At 35.0% G+C, this 20,375-nt stretch overlaps 1 protein-coding gene across 3 annotated transcripts in view; it reads right to left on the bottom strand.

The window, feature by feature from the left end:
- Nucleotides 1-20,375, bottom strand: part of LOC129748366 (rho guanine nucleotide exchange factor 11) — a 353,958-nt gene that overhangs the window by 157,621 nt on the left and 175,962 nt on the right. For all 3 annotated transcript variants that reach the window (XM_055742966.1, XM_055742968.1, XM_055742967.1), the window contains one exon: nucleotides 5-161. In XM_055742966.1, the coding sequence (XP_055598941.1) occupies nucleotides 5-161 (157 nt within the window). The remainder of the gene's footprint in view (nucleotides 1-4; nucleotides 162-20,375) is intronic.

Raw genomic sequence — 20,375 nt, 5'->3', positions numbered from 1 at the left:
TTACCTATCCCGGAACTGATCATTGTCGGCACCTTGGACAAAGGTGCCCGGATCGCCGGTGGAATTGCTGAGAAAATCCGAATAGGAACTAACATTGCTGCTGTTGAAGTCCTGTCGTCGGTCCGAGGGCTGCCGGGCTAACGATATGCTGGTTGGCCGATCTTTAAAAATTGAAAAAATTATAGATTAGTCACTTGTTAAATATGTAATCGGAGATGTTAAAATATATGTATGTATCCTCGGTATGCATTTTGGAAAAACAATCATAGTAGATGAATCACTTGGCGGGAAATTTCAAAACAAATTTCGTCAGATGCCACTCAAATGGGGTGACAACCGTAAAGTTTCCACGAATGGATGACACAAAATACCATTCGGTATGCGTCAGCAGAGAAAAGTTTTTTTTTCTGAAAATGGTTGAATGAATTTCCACACAACTCAAAACAAAAAACTGTTCCCTCTTTGGGGGATTGTAAAACCTACCAAACGATCGATGAAATCAAAACATTCTTCGACAAGTAAGTTATAGTCAATGTTGACACACTGTTCACGTGCCAAATGAAAGGCAACCGGCGAATTTCGACCATTCAACCATAATGTGGCAAATTACCTATTAAATTGTTTACATATTACTCATGGACGCCACCATCTCTAGGTTGGTATGTATGTGTTTTCTCCGTAAAAGAACATTAGTGGAGGAATTTACTATTAGAAACTGAATCTAGTTCGTTCCAATATGGATGCATTCCAATCGAAGGTGGAAGATTTTGTTTTTGGATGAATAAACCTTAAGGTTTGAAATCCCCCAAAAAAAAGCTCGAACAGATGGGATTGCTTCAGCTTCAGCATCCGCAAATTTTAGCCACATCAACTAGTCCAATTTGTCAACATGTTCTTCCCTTTGTTTTCCGGAAAAACAAGTCTCGCTTGTTGACGAGAAATTTCTGTAAATTAGCGTCTGAAAAGATTGTTTCGCAGGCCATTTCGGAATTTTTCAATTTCACCCCGCTAACAGTCCAATTATTTTGCGCACGGTTTGACCACCGTATTATGTTAACGGTGGGCAGCTTTTTAAACTCTAATATGTGTTGTGAGCCTGCTTGGTTGAATAATTCTACTGAATCTAAGCAATCGAAGATTCCCTTTAATTCAACCACGGTATCCATGGTTGAATGAAAGCAGGGGGTATCGGCTTTCGAGAAAATTTAGGGACAAAACAGCAGCGTCAAAATAGCATTGACGAAATAAGATTCAAGCTCAAATCTATCATGCAATCTTTTCCAAAAATTCGAATCAGTATGCGTCGATATTTTTGTCACATAAAAGATTTGTTGTTGAAGTAGATTTATTTTTGTATTTTGTCGGGAACAGCCACAGCTTTTACAACTCCACATTGTCGTTGATGGGTACGAAAAACCGGTGTTCAGCGAACAAAATCTCTGGGGAAGCCGGCAATCAAAGTTCCGTATAGGCACATAAGTGAAAAAGTTCTAAACTAGAACGCCAAGAACCTGTAGTGGATCTAGAAGAAGATCCGCATTTCGGTAAGATTCGGATTTTCCGGACACGATTCTAGGTGAATTTATCAATTACTTTTTCTTTTCTCACCCAAAGGGTTCTCACATCGATCAAAATTTGGCTCACAGTTTCCATCGCAAGTAAAATAAACCGGAAATCCAGATCAGATCCCCATTCCTCGTCGGAAGTTAGATCAAATCGAATAAACAAACGCAAATGGACAATATTGTAAGGATTCCTGATCAGAGAGAGGATGGCAAAAAAGAAGTGATTTATTCACATTCAGGTGACGTTTCCAGAAAAGGAAACATCGAGGGAAACAGGAGAACAACGCATTTTTCGGTTATGTTCTTATGTAACATGTGTAATGTAATTTATGTATGCATCAAAATTTTGCCAATAAGCATTATTTTACTATCATATAATTTATTTGTAAAAATACATTAAGTCAGCGGAACTATCTCTGTTCGGCATGGTTTTATTTCAATATTTTAATTCGCATCAAGATCGATATTCCAAAGGAACCAGTATAAATGAACTGCCCAATCTGATGAATGTTTTTCATCTGGTATCGGAGTGAGTTCGCCATCGAATTTTCATTCTTAAGATTCTTCATTTGAACAACTGCAATAAATTTCGTTTTTTTAAGTTACACTTCGCAAAAAAACTCATCCTGGTTCGGGTTTGGAACCAAATAATTGTAATTTTTACACTCACCTTAGTAATAAAAAATTTGATTGTCTTAGAATGTAAATATTTTTCTTCTTCTCTTATAATCGAGCCATTCGTTGAACAGCTCTGGATGGATGTTGAATGTTGAATAAATTCGTACCTCTGGGCAACAATCGAGGTCAGTGTTGACGAATTTTTCAGAACAGACAATCAACATTAATTTATTATTTTCATCGGATAAGAATCTGCAATTAAATTTGTTTTAGTTTTGAAACCACAAAGTCACACAAGTTTGATCCGGTACCAAATTTTATCCCTTTTTTACCGAGGAAATAACAATTTAAATTTCCTTCAAAATTGGTCTCATTAGCGAAGGATCAAATTCAGTGTTCACAGATACCTTGCTCGAACGGACAGTCGAAATAAATACTTTCCATCCAACGAATCAGGCAAAGGGAAAAAAGCCTGAGACTGAGTTTCCTTTCACAAAAATCTTGTTAGGGTAAAATGACGTTTAATTTTAAATGTTTACGTGGTTTTGTTGGTCGCATGAAAAACTTTTTCGCTGAGGGCAGCACCGTAAACAAACGTGTCGATGTCCCAGACTTCATGTTCGAAAAACTATTCAGCCGGGTATCTTGATAGAATATAATATCTTTGATGAAAGGCAATCTTTCGATAGCTTTGATTAAGTTTTTTAAACTTTTAGACATGAAGTGCGGCCTTTTTTTTCTGCTTGTTGGATGTACCAGACAGAAAAGTTGATCCTCTTTACCTCTTTTCCCTGTATTTTTCAAGATCGCGCCCAAAAACTTCATTCGAGGGCACCATTTTACATATTATCACAAAATTTTGCGTATTTAAATGAATGAACATGGTCTGGTCTGTGTTTTGAAACTCTCAATAAACAGTGAAAAAATTTGTACCGAAAGTTGGCAGCCCTAGAATAATACAATTTTAAGGGGAAACTTTCTCAGAATTTCAAATATGCCGTCAGTTTTGATCGAATAATGGTAACTCTGTCGATTACGCCATGGATGTTGACGCTCAAGGATTCGAATTTCCCTTTAAAGTTGCATTTCATAAATCATTTACATCATTTTCTTATCATTTACAAACAAAATTTTATCCAAGAATAATAAATCAAAATCCATAAATCCGAACAAACAAAAAACTGTTTCAGTCTTAATGAACGTAGTGTGTGCTGTATAAATTTTGCATTATTTTCTTCTTAATTTTCCAGATTGGATAAAACGTATTTCAGTGCAATTTTGAGAAATTAGTAAGCCTAATATAAATAATTTTAAATCTCAAATCATTTCAATTTGTACGAATGTCGTTATTCACCTTCTATTACATTATACACCCAAAGAAGAGGTTGCAAAATTCCTAAAATGCACTGGAACATGCATCATTAGATTGAGTCGAATTGGGGTCATTTTTGAATTTCTCAAAGAGTGGGATCTCAAAAGCTTTGCCTTGATTCTTAGCCCACCCGTGATTTTTTGCAAAATTTTCGAGTGACGTTCACATGAGTAAATTTAAACTTTTATGTTTGTATGGAAAAATCGAATATTTTGTTCTGAAAAATGAACATCATTTATGTGTCTTCCGTAGAACCGAGCCTGATAATGGGTTTTGTGTCAATTCAATCTTTCAAAGGAAATTTTCCGCTTAACCACTTTGTCGAATACCGCAACTTCGTATCTTACTTATTAGCAAAAAAGTTATTAGCTGTTGAATAGGGTTGTGTCTTTTGGAATTGAAAATTAAACAATTCAACTGACATCACTGCTCGTGCCTAGCGAGGTATTCGGGATTCCAGATGAATCTTTGACGTTTTTCAATTAGGAAAAAATGTAAATAAGGGTGATTATTTTTAATGAATTTAAAACTTATTTTACTCTGGCCTTCAGAGATCTCTAAAAACGTTAGAAGAATCAATTTTGAATGCCTAAAGACATACATTTTTTGAAAAAATATGGATGCTTGGTAGTTACGGAAATGGTTCCGCTTATCATCAAAAATAATCACAAAAAAGGGGGTGTTGCGAAAATGTGCACTTTTCGCTGGACGACCCTTCAAAAATTGCCAATAAAATACACTAAATGTTTTCTATAGGGCTTCAGCAACTTCTAAACCCATCATAATGTATGAGACAATTATAAAACGTGGCTTGTTACAACTTTGTTTCAAAGACAGCGAACCATTTTATCCACTCTACAACGTGTCAGGTTCCAAAAACTGTTTTTTCAGAGATTTTTTTTACTTTGACTGTAACTCCTGAGGGTGATGTGATAGGACTTTGACATATTCAAAAAACTTATGTATTTTGATCAGATAAACAACTTTGTCGAAGACATTAAAGCTCTAATTTGAAGATCAAAAAAGTTAGCATTTTTATCTCGCTATCAGTGGACCCCTCGGCAAAAAATTTGTTATTGGAATATGCTCCATGTAAAACTGAACAATGTTGCTGAAGACATCAAATGTCAATCTCTTCATTCGTGGTCGCTATTAATTTCGTACAGCTAGATTGATGTTCTGCACCACTGTGAAATGGTGTTGACTTATTGAGAATTCATGAAGGCTGAATTTTGAGTGTAGAAGAAGACAATTTTTGATTGTCCGTCTTAGTCAGATTAAATGGCTCGAAAAAAAAACAGGTTTACCATATAAAATTTATGATATTTATCATTGAAATTGAGAATCATTGAGAATTGAAAAATTTAACACAGAGTTGATAAACAAAATCGTATCGATGTAATGTTGTTATTTATGTTTTTATTAAATGATCTTCCTAACTAAAATGATCTGTACAAAAGAATTTGTTGTTGTTATAATTGGTGTGATGTCTTGAATTTCTCCAGAAGTTCAGCTATGACGTATGAATATTATCAGTTCTTACCATTTTTGAAATAAATTATATCTACGAAAAGATTGCCAGTGAAACTGAATTAGGCTGTTCAAAACATTTAAAGAGGGATTTAGCCCACACGGTTCAGAAATCGGATATTTTGACTACTTTTATTATTAAATCGTAAAAGATAGACTGTAAGAGATTTTAACATCTGGATCGCTCCAATGTACAGAAATCAGTGGTCTGCCCATGTGTATATTAGACTGGCCCATATAAAAAAAATCCTTATATTCCACGCGGCACCCCTTAGGTTCGTGCCTTTAGGTGAAAAAATGACTATCTGAAAGTTTCAGGTCATTTGGCAGAAGCACGAGCTGGCGCAAAGGGCTTGAAAAATGCATGGAGATTTTTGGCAAAATGTATAAAAAATCGACATACTTTCACTCTTTGTGTTCTAAAATATGTTTACAGTATGCTAGAAAGCTCAGAATTTCAGGAATTGTAGTTCAAGCAATGACAAAAAAGTTTGTAGAAGATTGTGACGCGATACGAATCGACTGTGATGAGTTATTTGCAATTGAATTTGTGATTTTTTTGTATTTTTTTGATTTATCATTAACGGTGCATGGGCTAATAATCACACTTACCAAAACTCTTTTTTCTAATCACAAAACAATGCAGCAGTTCATAGTTTTTCAAACCTTTCTTTCAACTTTTTCCAAAGATATTTGTTACATTTCTTACACAAACTTTCTATCTGTTATTCTCATTGTTTGCGATCAAGTTAGTACTAATAATCCACCTATACACCGTTCACGATATATCGATGAAATGCGAAAAAACACACATTAAAATGCAAATAACTCATCACAGTCAACTAGTATCGCGTCACAATCTTCTACAGACTTGTTTGTTATTGTTTGAACTACAATTCCTGAAATTCTGAGGTTTTATAGCATACTGGAAACATATTTTAGAACACAAAGAGTGAAAGTATGTCGATTTTTCATACACTTTGCCGAAAATCTCCATACAAATTTCAAGTCCTTTGCGCCAGCTCGTACTTCTGCCAAATGACCTGAAACTTTCAGAAATTCATTTTTTCACCTAAACGCACCAATATAGGGGGTGCCGTTGAAAAAAATGTTGTTAAAAGCATGTCATACAAATTTGGGCCAGTCTAGTGTATATAGTAGGGTGGCAAGAAATGTATGGGAAAAAAATTCATAATTGAATTTTGAAGATTGGCCCAAAAAAACTGATCTGTGCAAATTTGCAATCGGACTTGATTTAGGGGTGCTCAATAATCATCAAAGGTGAGACCAAAGTAAATCCGGAAAATCGGAATTTGAATTTCAGTTCATTTGGCATCAATTAAAAACGCATAAAACGTCGAGATCCGGTGTTGTCTCGAATAAAAAATTTGGCCTAAAATTGACTGGTCGGAAAAAAAGCCACAGAAAGTCGATTCTTGGCCAATTTTTAAAAGATTACACCAGATCTCTAAGTTTTATGCATTTCCAGGTCGTTTGGCCTCAAATATAGAACTTTGATTTTTTAGATTTCCTTAACACATTGCGTACCAACTACGAGACATTTTGGCGTTCCCGGGAATCGGGAAACATGACGATCTAGAACTAAGTACTTTAACCGACTAACTTGACTAATCCTTGCTAAGAAAAATAAAGGGTGTTCGGATCAGTAAATTGTCAAATTAAATTCGTCGTATTTTTTCTAATCATTCATATAAGAATCCTGAACACAACTAATTTTGTAGCTATGTGTGTGTAGAATGATGCTTCTATTTGGCTTTCGACATAAGATCTTTAGTTTTCAAAATAGCGTTCAAGCAAGAGGAGCTACGAATAAGAATTTTGTACATGCGTCGTGAAAATTCAAACTACACGCACGCAGAAATAGCAAAATCGATTTCACCCAATCGAAAAATATTGGACGATAGTTAATCAGAACCGTAAGAAGACCCAAAAAAACAGTAAGCAGCGAGAAACAGTTCAAAGCGAACTTGCGTTCTGCGCCGAAGAAAGTGGATATAATGACTGTACAAAATCAGGCGTCAAACGAAAGTCTCGCATATTTGGACAAGGTCGATCAGAATCTTAACTGAATATTTTTTACGATTTTTATACATATTGAACTTCAAAAAGAAAGATACTTAAATTTTTTGAATAAACAAAGAATCGATTTACTCACAATTTAGTTTGACCATTTTTTGATCCGAACACCTTTTAAAGCAGATAGTATGTTTTGGCCATTTATTTTTTTTTTCTATTTCGGTTTAGTTAGAAGGTTTCAATAAAACAAATGATAAAACTCTTCTTGAACTTGATCCAAGCACAAGAAGAATGTGAAATTGTACCTATACTTGATGTACCATTCACAATCTTCGATTTTTAATCCCGTTCGCATTTTTTTCTTATAAAACCACTTAAAATCATTTAAACCCCGACAAAATTACCATTACCCGAACCAATTGGCTGCCCTTCGTCGGCATCGTAATACTCGTCCTCCGAATTGGTGGACACCGGTTCCGTTTGTTGACCGTCGTCGTCCGGAGAAACGGCAGTGGCGGTGGCAGGTCCGATGATGGCGGCGGCATCTGCCGGGATCACAACCGAGGATCGCTTCCGCTGCAACTGTTGGTGTAAATTTTTCCTCGACTTCGTTTTCGCCAGTTTGTACTTTTTATTGCCGGGGATGTTGCTAGCGCTGGTGGCTAGCGCGAATTGCGAACGTGAATTATTGTTTACCTGTGTGTTATTTTTTTTATTGGTTCGTTCCGAACCAGATGTTGATTTTTTGAACGATTTTAACGGGTCGGGGAGGTGTTGATTGTTTGGATTGTGGGACGAATTTGTTTGAACGTGTTTTTTGATGGTGTTGTTGTTGGCAGTCAGATCAACGTTTGGGGAAGAAAATCGAGAAACAAGAAAATTTATGAAAATGGATCCGAAAAATCGGTGTTTTGGAAAGGTGTTTGCGAATCTTACAGATTTACTGGAGACCAGCGGGTATGGCCCGGCACTGTTAGCCGGTGAGCTGCCGTTTTGGATGACCTTGTTCAAGATCGCTACCGGTGCATGTTTGCTGCTGTGATTCAATTTGTTCTTGATCAGGGTGTTGATGTTCAGGTTGGTGTTCGATTTGGAATTTTTGATCGTTGCCGCACTGGTGGTCGTTTTGCTGTCGTGGATTCGCGTTTTCGACGAGCTCTTCTTGTACGTCCGCGGGGGTTTGACCACCTTGGGCCAGGTTGCGTAGTTACTTTCGATCTGGGCATTTTCACTGGTACTGGCTAGACTTCTGGCTGCATTATCCACCACATCGGAGGAATTTTGTTCCACATGGACGGCAGCAGCAGGTTTATCTTCACTTTTAATTTTCCTACGCATTCGCTTCTTCAAAGTGGCCACACTAAACCGATCATCGGGAAAACTTCCCGCCCGGAACCACATTGTTGTGAATAATTTTATTCAACTTGTTTCACGAGCTTATTCACGACACTATTATCCATAGAACATTTTGCTTATTCATTTTCTTCTTTTTTATGATGGCACTTTTACATTGAATTCTTTATACTTTATTCTTACAATTCTTCTGAATTTATCACACTGTACTGTAGATTTTATTTAAAATATTAAAAAAAACTTTCAGGAAGAATAGATTGATTGGCAGATGACCCCACTTAATCTTTACGTTTAACGGTATTGTTTAAAGAATATAATTGAGAAATGCTTGTGGAAAAGTTGTTGACATACTTATGTTTACGTTCAGTCAAAAAAAAAGATTTTACTTTCTCTATTTTTTGACTGCAGGGTCTCTTCTTTATTCTGAGGGATTTTAAATTAGGTTGGTTTATTCATCCCAAAAACCTTAAGAAATAATTTTTTTTTACAAAAAAAAATTGAAATTTTTTTTTTTCTCTAGAACCCAAAATTTACACACTTTAACCATTTTTCCTTAATTTTGAAAAATATTAAAACAAACTCATAGCTACATTTTTATATAACTTTTATTAAAATTGTTCCCCATATAACTAAGATATTTTAACTTATTTGAAACGTGAATATTGTACATATTTTTTGAATTGTTGTCGTTGTTTCCCAACCCCTCCCTCCTTTAGATGAGGTTTATTTTTCATCTCTCCTGTTTATCTAACTTAGGATTTTTTCGCTAAAAAAAATTAATCGGGAATGGTGGTAACTCTAAGACCTTATCAGTATTTTTAGTTCGAAAAACTAAAAACACATAGATCAAGGTTTTCTGAGGCTGTCAAAATGATATTTTTTTCGAAAAAAGATCCATTTGCAATTTTCTTATGTTTTTAATCTTCCCTTAGCTGAAGCAAAAGAGATAAAAAATTGCTTGTTTATTAACAGTTTTATTAGTATGGATTGTTAGATTGCCATATTTTTAAACATTCTGCGCAATAGGTAGATAAATATAATGGCTATGGGCATGGCTTTATGCCCATTTTAATATATTTCGTCTAAAAGAAGGATTACACAGAAGAAGGTATTCAAATTTTTGTTCCTATCAATCGCTGGCAGATATTTTTGATTTTTTAAATAAATAATCATGAATGAATAACGTGAGTGTTAAAATCTGTAAAAAAAAAATTATTAAGTTATTAAGTGCCTTTCAACAATATTGGAGGGTTTTTTTTTGATGAAAAATCTCTAACAAGAATTAAAATTTTGTAGTTTTATTTTTTTCTTAAAAAGTGTAGAATAATTCTTTATTACCTAATGTTTCTCGTTTCTTTTTTGCGCATTTTGTTTACAATTTCATGGAATCTTTGCATTTTAGTTTCGAAATCGAAAGAACAGTACATTTCATCGCATTAATTCTAAAAATTTATTCGACAATAAGATTTTCCATTTTTTTTGAAACGGTAAGATGTTCTCATTTCTCTGAAGTTTCATCTTTCAAAACCTTTCAATATTCTCTACTAAAAGATACATGCAATTATAACTCTTATTTTTCATTTCCACATTTCCCATCTTTCATCTCCCATCTCCCATCCCTTATCTCTCATCTCTCATCTCTCATCTCTCATCTCTCATCTCTCGTCTCTCATCTCTCATCTCTCATCTCTCATCTCTCATCTCTCATCTCTCATCTCTCATCTCTCATCTCTCATCTCTCATCTCTCATCTCTCATCTCTCATCTCTCATCTCTCATCTCTCATCTCTCATCCCTCATCTCTCATCTCTCCTCTCTCATCTCTCATCTCTAATCTTTCATTTCTCATCTCTCATCTCTCCTCTCTCATCTCTCATCTCTAATCTTTCATTTCTCATCTCTCATCTCTCATCTAACATCACTCCTCTCTCATCTCTCATATCTCATCTCTCATTTCTCATTTCTCATCTATCATCTCTCATCTCTCATCTCTCATCTCTCATCTCTCATCTCTCATCTCTCATCTCTCATCTCTCATCTCTCATCTCTCATCTCTCATCTCTCATCTCTCATCTCTCATCTCTCATCTCTCATCTCTCATCTCTCATCTCTCATCTCTCATCTCTCATCTCTCATCTCTCATCTCTCATCTCTCATCTCTCATCTCTCATCTCTCATCTCTCATCTCTCATCTCTCATCTCTCATCTCTCATCTCTCATCTCTCATCTCTCATCTCTTATCTCTCATCTCTCATTTCTCATCTCTCATCTCTCATCTCTCATCTCTCCTCTCTCATCTCTCATCTCTAATCTTTCATTTCTCATCTCTCATCTCTCATCTAACATCTCTCCTCTCTCATCTCTCATATCTCATCTCTCATCTCTCATCTCTCATATCTCATCTCTCATATCTCATCTCTCATCTCTCATCTCTCATCTCTCATCTCTCATCTCTCATCTCTCATCTCTCATCTCTCATCTCTCATCTCTCATCTCTCATCTCTCATCTCTCATCTCTGATTTCTCATCTCTCATCTCTCATCTCTCATCTCTCATCTCTCATCTCTCATCTCTCATCTCTCATCTCTCATCTCTCATCTCCCATCTCCCATCTCCCATCTCCCATCTCCCATCTCCCATCTCCCATCTCCCATCTCTCATCTCTCATCTTTCATCTGTCCTTTCTCATCTCTCATCTCTCGTCTCTCATCTCTCATCTCTCGTCTCTCATCTCTCATCTCTCATCTCTCATCTCTCATCTCTCATCTCTCATCTCTCATCTCTCATCTCTCATCTCTCATCTCTCATCTCTCATCTCTCATCTCTCATCTCTCATCTCTCATCTCTCATCTCTCATCTCTCATCTCTCATTTCTCATCTCTCATCTCTCATCTCTCATCTCTCATATCTCATCTCTCATCTCTCATTTCTCATCTCTCATCTCTCATCTCTCATCTCTCCTCTCTCATCTCTCATCTCTAATCTTTCATTTCTCATCTCTCATCTCTCATCTAACATCTCTCCTCTCTCATCTCTCCTCTTTCATCTCTCATCTCTCATCTCTCATATCTCATCTCTCATCTCTCATCTCTCATCTCTCATCTCTCATCTCTCATCTCTCATCTCTCATCTCTCATCTCTCATCTCTCATCTCTCATCTCTCATCTCTCATCTCTCATCTCTCATCTCTCATCTCTCATCTCTCATCTCTCATCTCTCATCTCTCATCTCTCATCTCTCATCTCTCATCTCTCATCTCTCATCTCTCATCTCTCATCTCTCATCTCTCATCTCTCATCTCTCATCTCTCATCTCTGATTTCTCATCTCTCATCTCTCATCTCTCATCTCTCATCTCTCATCTCTCATCTCTCATCTCTCATCTCTCATCTCTCATCTCTCATCTCTCATCTCTCATCTCTCATCTCCCATCTCCCATCTCCCATCTCTTATCTCTCATCTCTCATCTTTCATCTGTCCTTTCTCATCTCTCATCTCTCGTCTCTCATCTCTCATCTCTTGTCTCTCATCTCTCATCTCTCATCTCTCATCTCTCATCTCTCATCTCTCATCTCTCATCTCTCATCTCTCATCTCTCATCTCTCATCTCTCATCTCTCATCTCTCATCTCTCATCTCTCATCTCTCATCTCTCATCTCTCATCTCTCATCTCTCATCTCTCATCTCTCATCTCTCATCTCTCATCTCTCATCTCTCATCTCTCATCTCTCATCTCACTGTTTATCCTAAATCTCTTTAAAGGTTCATTTCTCTTTTTTAGTTTTAGATTTTTCATTTCAATTTTAGTTTGTTCGTCTTTCAGTTATAACAGCATTTTTCGTATCTTCTAATTTTGGAAGAATTTTGCGCACTGAGTTTGAATCTTTTGTCAAATTTTGTCTAACCTTCCTTATTTCGGTGATGTATCGTTAGAAAAAATAATTTCTGAAAGGAATCAGCTAATTTTAACCTAGAAACAAACAAACCTTCACAAACAAAAAATTGTTTCAAAATCAATTTGTTATCTCTAATTCAAGGCGGGATTAAGTTGTTTTAATAAAGGTTCTGATATTAGAGATAAAACGTTAGAAAACAAAAATTCTGCAATTCAATAAAAAAATGACCATATTAGCAGGAGGGGTTTTGAGGGTTAACTCCCCCCTCCCCTCCATGAGGGTTTATAAAAAGATTGAATAAAGTTATTCCAAAACCTCGAAAACTAGCCCCAAGTTTAGAATTCTGCTTCTCAAATTCTCAAAATGTTCTCAATTGTTGGCAGAAATTCAGTTATAAATTAAAATATTATTATTAAATTTAAAATAAGATAGAACTAATTTCAGAGGCTGTGATTCTACATTACCAAAATCATGATATTTTTTTATTTCGGACGCAATATTCTGTTTAGGATTATTCAGTTTCAGTTTGAATTATCATTACAAATTAGTAAATAAGCTGTTTTGAGTTCCTGATTCAAATTTAATTTCGCATTTTATTCAAAATTTGATTCATGATTTTTTAAACTCATATCTTTGTATTTTCAATATTTAGACAATAATTTCATATTCAGATTCGAAGTTCTTATGCAGAATTCAATCATTTCCAAGCTGTAAAATGTCGATAAAGTATTGGACAATTGGAATCAGATTCATCATTCAAAACTAGTATTTTAATTCAGATTCACAAATCAGATTCAAAGTAAATAATTGAAATAATTAGTTCAGATTGAATGGCAAAATATGAGAATTTAAATTATAGATTCATGATTGAGGGCTTGAATAAATTTCACTTTTTAGATCTAATTTTTTTTACAAAACGTTTAGTAAAGCATTACATAATATTTAAAATTCTGGAAATTTAAAATTATGGAATTAAGATTCAGAAACCGTTTTTTTTTTTGTAAAAATCAAAAATAATATTGGAATTTGGAGACAGATTTTAAATGGAAATTTTTAATGAAAGTTCAGAATTCAGATTCAAAATAAATATTCAAAATTAGATTCAATTCAGCTCATAAATGAGTTTTACTACCTAGATAAAAATATTAATATATTTCGTTGAAGAAATCATAAAAGATCGCAGACTTAATTGTTAATTCAATTTCAAATTTTTAGTCAAAGTCACATATGCACAATTCAGCTGAATATTACAAATATAAAGTAGGATTTGAGTTTATTTTACAAGTTTCGTTTAGTGAAAAACCACAATTTAAAAACAAATTATGCACAAGATTTATGGAATTGATTCCTGATATTTGATGAAACATTTAATTTTAACGTAAAAAGTATGCAAGAAGTTCCATACTGAAAATGAAATTTAATTGAGTTAGCAAGAATCAGATTTGAACAGCAAAATCTTAATCGCTGAAAAAGATTGGTTGAAAAAGTTAATTTAATTTTTATTGATTATTAAAATTTTTGAATTTTCTCAGGATTTTGGAAGATTGAGCTTATTTGATTTCAGCATACAATAAGTTCTTTTAAGAAAATATTTTTTTTTTTAAATAATACTAATTGGATACTCAAATCGAATGAGCTAAATCTACCAAATTCTTGAACAAATTCAAAGATTGAAAACCATCAATGAAAGCAAGATTTCTATTTTGTTACTAAATCTTTCATTATACTAATGTAGCTAACAATTTTCAAGATTTGAGGGTCTATTTTTCAAAACTATTGAAAAAACAAAATTAGTGTAAAAGATGTTTTTTTTTATTCATGCATTAAAAAAAAATATATACAAAAAAAATCTTCCTACGGCTCTGATTCCTGGCATCACTGGAAGACATTCCTTAGGTTTCGATCTTAAAGATTTCAACTCACATAACAACTTTGATGAAGACTGCAGGACGTTTTATCTTATGCTTAAAAAGATTTAAAAGATATAATTATGATTTAAAGCAATTTAATTTAATTCGATTATCTCAAATATATTCGTAATTGCTGTCAGAAATATTAACAATTTTTTAAAAATTGTATCTTTCCTATTTTTTAAGATTTTTCAATCTCAAAAACTACAGCTGTTTGAGAAAAACTGATTGCATATTTACATGAAGCGCCCCCATTTTGGGTCAAGATGTTAATTTGTAGACCTGCGAGGAATTAAAAATGAGGAATGATGTTTTTCGGCTTCTAGACTAAGGTTGCCAGATCGCCCGGTTTTTTTCAGGGTTTGCTCGGATATTTAATACAAAATTTTGGAACAGTCCGGCCCGGCTTCCCGAATTTTATTTAAAAATTCCCGGATTTTGCCCGGATTTGGATTTGGCAAATCAAACAAAAAAACGAACGCCTCCAAAACGAAATTTTTGAGCAAGTTTTATAAAGATTATAATAAAAGGTTTTTTGGAGGCCTAATACAATTTAAAATCTATCGATGAGTTTTGATAAAAAAAATTCAATTTGTTTTCCTGATTTTTGTTGAGTAATTTCTGAGTTTTGAGGAAATTTGCCCGGATATTGCCCGATTTATGGTCGTCACTTTTGAAATAAAATGCCCGGATTTTGCCAGGTTTTTTTTTATTAAAATTGCCCGGTTTGTCTGGCCCGGATACGTGCTGAAAAAATTCTGGCAACCTTATTCTAGACCCAATTTAAAACTATCAAATGTAAACCTTTAATCCGTTTCCATTTTTGTAATGCCATGCTTTAGCAGAAGTTGGATGAACATCACTTAAATTGTTGTTTCAATTTTTCACTTCTGTTCCGCATTGACATCTCCAAATTGCAACTAGTTTGCTTCAATTTTGAATCTCAAATTCAGATTTCAGATCCAGAATTTCTATTCGAATCCAGAACTTTTCAGAACTAAAAAATCCCAATTCCATGACTATTCAGAGGGTGGTTTGATATTATGAATTTTAATACAGCCTTCATAATGTCGATTTGAGTATTTAACTTCCAGAGAAGAAAAATGATGTTCAGTTTGACGTTTCGTATAATATTAAGATTTGGTTGTTAAATATTTATAACAGAATCATAGTTCAGAGCTAGAAATCACAATAATAATTTTAAAAAATTAAATTTAGGATAATTCGTCTAATCTTTGAAACAAGTTGTTCAAATTTTGTCAACGCGGAACGAAACAATAAACTTATATTCATTTATTTTTATTGAACGAATTTTTGACGGTCGCCATACGGCGGGTGGATATGTTGACAGTAATCTCTCTGGTGAATGAACTAATTTTACGGAAAGTTCTTTCTTATGTTTTAGGTAAATTAATGAAATTTGAATGGGAATTATTTTGGAGATTGAAGAACCTTCATATCTAAAAGTATAATGAAAGTCTGGAAAAAATCCAACAAATGTACGCCGAAAAATTTTAAACTAGTATAAAGTACGAAGAAAAAAGCATAGGATTATGGTCCTTATGTCAGAAATTTCAACGAGCATTATGTATTTTTATTCCGATTGTACGGTCTTTTGAGAGCCACTTGTGAAGTATTTAACCTGCTGAATGTGTTCATCTCAAACGATGACAAATCTTTCGGTCAAAATTATTCCTCAAAGGTGCACCTCGAACAGCCAGCCAAGCTGGCGATGATGGTGATGATGATGCCCGTATTAGATCATCGTTTTCACGGATCTTCTGATTATACACACAGAGGTATGAGGCTGGCATATTATCCCATAATGGTGCGATTTGTTGAAAATATAAAAGTCCCCGTTCCAAGCACAATTCTTCCTTCAGTTTCCCGCCCCGGGGATGACGACGCTCTGTGCCGGGAAAAATTTGTTAACGAGCACCCACCAGTAAATATTTACGCCGTGCCGTTTTATTTGTCCTTTTGGATGGGAACTGTTTAGTGTTTTTTTCGTTGTTTTTGCTTAGTAAATTCAGAAAAAAATGGGTTAAGGCATCCAACACACACCGACTTGTAGGTATGACACTATCTCGGGCATCTTGCATCGAATACGGCTCATAAAACTGATAAGCCGAGGTTAACTTGCCTGGTTTCCGGTGCATTGTGCTGCTCTTTTGCTTGGCAACATTAGCGTCTAGCGATTGAAATGCTAATTTGGACAGCCATGATGAGGTTTAAGGAACTTTTAATGCCCTTAAAAGTTTAAAACTTGTGTAACAAAATTGAAGCGCGTTGTGCTAATTCAGGAATCAACCAAATGCGCTGAAATTTTACACTGATGCTTGGTGAACAAAAAGGCATAAGAAAAACACATGGGAGCAAGAAGTAATTTTTGGTAGTGGTCTAATCTACATATTAATTTTTTTTTTAATTTGAAGGTGCGTAAGATTAGAAAAAAGAAGACCGTGTCTGAGTTGATGCTGTAAATCAGTTGCAAGTCTGTTGCTGTTTTTCGTCTGCTAGATTCGCAAAATCTCACCCCAAAATATACCGACATATCTAGAAAAAAAACTGGCTCCTCCTTCACATTCTGATGGATGAAAGGATGAATTTATTTTTACACAACTTTCGGCAGCTTTGAGCGTGGGAAGAAAAACAAAGCCGAAAAGCAACAAAACAAAACAGTTCGGGCCTTTCGGTATTACGGAATATTGTTTATGGTTTATGTTTTTTTTTTCAATCTTAGTTGTTCATGCAAAAATAATCAGCGTTTTCCGTTTTTTTATATAGCTGTACAAATTTAAAAGTATTCATGTGATCTAACCTTTTTTACTCTTTCTTCCTTGGACCTAGCGGTGAAGTTTTTGAAATCAACTCGAACAACTATCCAAACATAACGAAGCCTTCTATTTAAGGCCCCAAAAAACTGATACACGCGCTTTAAGTTTTGTGTTTGAGATGCACATTTTTAAACATTTTACATATTTTAAACTCTATATAGAAGAACTGTTTAGGTAGGCAGGTAAAAAAGAGGTTTAGCAGAGCATAACATTTCGGATGAGCTAACCCACCATTTTTTTTTTTGGAGTTCCAACCTAAAATATTTAAATTGAAGCTTACTTTTTTAATTTAGGAAAAAATGAGGAAAAATGGGTAGTCAAGCAAGGCCTTTAAAAAAAATTCTAATACGAAATTCTTTTCCAAAACCAATTTCACCGCAATTTTATTTTGTTTTTGTTTTTATATCTTTATCAAAAGACTTTCAGCCTTTGGCTGATGACAAAACTGTAGAAAAAAAATGAAAATAAAATTTTTGAATCCATGATCAACTTTTCCGAAAAACCGCTATTTGACTTCTGAGTAAAAAGTTAAAGCTGTGGTTTTTTGTTTACTCCTCCCCATTCTGTGAAAGACCGGAATTTTGGCGAGTTTTGAGAGAAATTTTAAACCAAATTAAACTTTGATATTTTTAAAGCAAAAGTCATTTTTTTGGATTGTGTTGAACAAATGTGTTCAATGAAATCAAATCAGCTATCTTTTATTTAATTGATGTTAGAAATACTTGTAATGATTTTTTTTTTCAATTTACTAGCGCATAGTTTAGCTTTTTTAAACCGTCGAATTTTTGAAATTAGAATAACCAGGTAAGATATGACTCTTTGATTGAATGGAGGATAATAAACAAGACGTGATAGACAAAATCTGACAAAAGATTTGAGTTAAAGAGGCCAAAATCATCCAAATCAGTCATTTAAACATAGGCACCAACAATACTTTTTTTTCTTTGAATTTTCAATTAAATTTTATAAATAAGTTTCCAAAATTGTATAACGTTTTTATTAAAAAAAATCCTTCTTAATGTTTAACAACTTTTTTTTCATCTTCATATTTTGTATTGATTTTTAAATAAATTTACCGAACTAGCCCTAGGACAAAAACGAACTCGACGAAAACAACAGACAGCTAATTCACAGTTCCGTTTTGAACGTGGAAGCAACAACACGTACAAGCAGCGCGCTCCTTAAAAGTGTTTTACCTGCGTTCACTCTTCGTGAGTGGTTAGTTTAAAAAAAAACGGAAAAAATCAACGGAAAATAAAAATGGAAAAGAGAAAGAATACTCTTAAACTAGTGTTTACAAACAAGACTAAAAGTGCCAGTCATTTGGAAGTGTTACGGTTTTTTGCAAAGTCAGCGAATATTCCGGCGGCAAAAGTGCACAGTGCTTATAAGGACGAAAATGACCAAAGTTTTTATGTGAAACTGATGGACGAGCAATCTTTCAACCAGATTAGTAGCTCGATGGACGACCAATATCAGTTTAAATACAAAGACAGTCTTCCGAAAATCACTCGGAAGAAACGCTCATGATAGGTTTCTAGTTGGAAACATTCAAAGCCGATTGCTGCTGCCTGTTGTTCCCTAGAGAATCGGCAGAGCGACAATGCGAAGTCAATGTAAACAAGATTCAAAAGCGAGAGCGGACTCGCATCTGAGTCGATCTCTCAAGCTCACTACCTGGTGTATCAGAAGTGATTGAGACACTGACTGATACAAGATCCAATTCGAAAATCCACTCACTCACTCACTCAAACTCAATCATTGCGGCCTTGCATCGGTTCATACTGCCTGCGTACTTTCTGGCAAAGCGGCAGAAACATATGTTCATACGTACTGCCTGCGTGTTTGAATGACTATTTTAATCCTCCCCAACAACAAAGCAAGATGTATCAGGCAGACAGCATTCGATCATCGATCAGTAAACGAGTGAGTGAGTGAGTGATTGAGCAAGAAAAGCTATTGACTGAAAAAAGAAACTGAAAATCAGGTAGCTCCTCACTCAGTTGAGAATTCCAACTGGAGAAGAAACGTCTCTCTTTCAAATTTTATTCTTTGATTCTCGGAGCAGCGCTGTCGAACACAATCTTTGCCCCACTGGGAGATAAACCAACCGACAATTTAGGTTTTGCTTTCGCTGTTGAAAACGTTTCAGTGTCTCTCATGAGAATTGAGTGATATTCGGAACACTGTACAAAGATGGAGAAGTGACAACAGTGAAATTTGAAATGGCCAGCAAGCTGTTTCGCTACATCCGAATCTTCAACTTGCCACCAGAAACGGAAGATAAAGAAATTGCTGCCGTCATGAGTCGCTACGGGAAAATTCATCAGTTTGTTCGTGAACGATATCCAGCGGAATACGAGTATCCAGTGTACAGTGGAATCCGCGGTGTTCATATGGAACTGGAGAAAGACATTCCAGCCAGTTTATTCATCGGACATTTTCGTGCAAGAATTTACTACGATGGGCTGAAAAACCGTTGCTTTTTTTGCAAAGCAGAAGGACACCTTAAAGTGGATTGTCCGAATTTTGCTAGTATGAGAGAAGACGGGACGAGAGCCGTTGCAGGTACATCTAAATCTGCAGAGCAGCAAAAGCCGTTATACAGCCATGTTGCTGCCAGCTTGAGAATAGCCGTTACTGACCAGTCTCAACCGACAAGTTCCATGACAACACTACCATCAAGAAACATTTCACCACGCATTCAATTGCAAACCACCAATACCGAAACAGTTTCAAATGACACCAGCAAAAAGGAAACCGAAAGTATATCGCCTGGGAACGATGCTCCAACTGAGGAAGAGGAACCCAGGCAGATGGATACAACACAGCCCAAAGACGGTAAAAAAAAGGAAATCCCCGAGCGCTATGTGGAATCTACTGACGAAGGAGAAAATCCCATCAGCAGCGAGAAACGTCGCGAGAGGATTTCACATAAAAGAAGAACGGAATCAGCAGTTGACAGCGATGAAAGCAATACGTCAGGTAAAGGTAAACGAGAAAAAAAGGTAAATAGCAAAGAATCAGTTTTAAAAGCAATTGAAGATCGTAATAGTTCAAAAACACGATCAAAGTAAATTAATTTTTTTGTGTAAATTCAGTCATAATTTCAGGATACTTGCAAATGAATTTAATCAGGAAAATTGCAACTATTAATCTCAATTCCATAAGTTCAATGTTAAAAAAATCACTTTTAAGGGAATTTATATGGAACAATGATTTAGACATTATTTGTGCGCAGGAGGTAGATTTTGAAGAT

Source organism: Uranotaenia lowii, chromosome 2 (assembly GCF_029784155.1).
Source record: "Uranotaenia lowii strain MFRU-FL chromosome 2, ASM2978415v1, whole genome shotgun sequence".
Lineage (NCBI taxonomy): Eukaryota > Metazoa > Arthropoda > Insecta > Diptera > Culicidae > Uranotaenia > Uranotaenia lowii.
The sequence above is the reverse complement of the archived record's forward strand: the minus strand, read 5'-3'. Positions and strand labels throughout refer to the sequence as shown.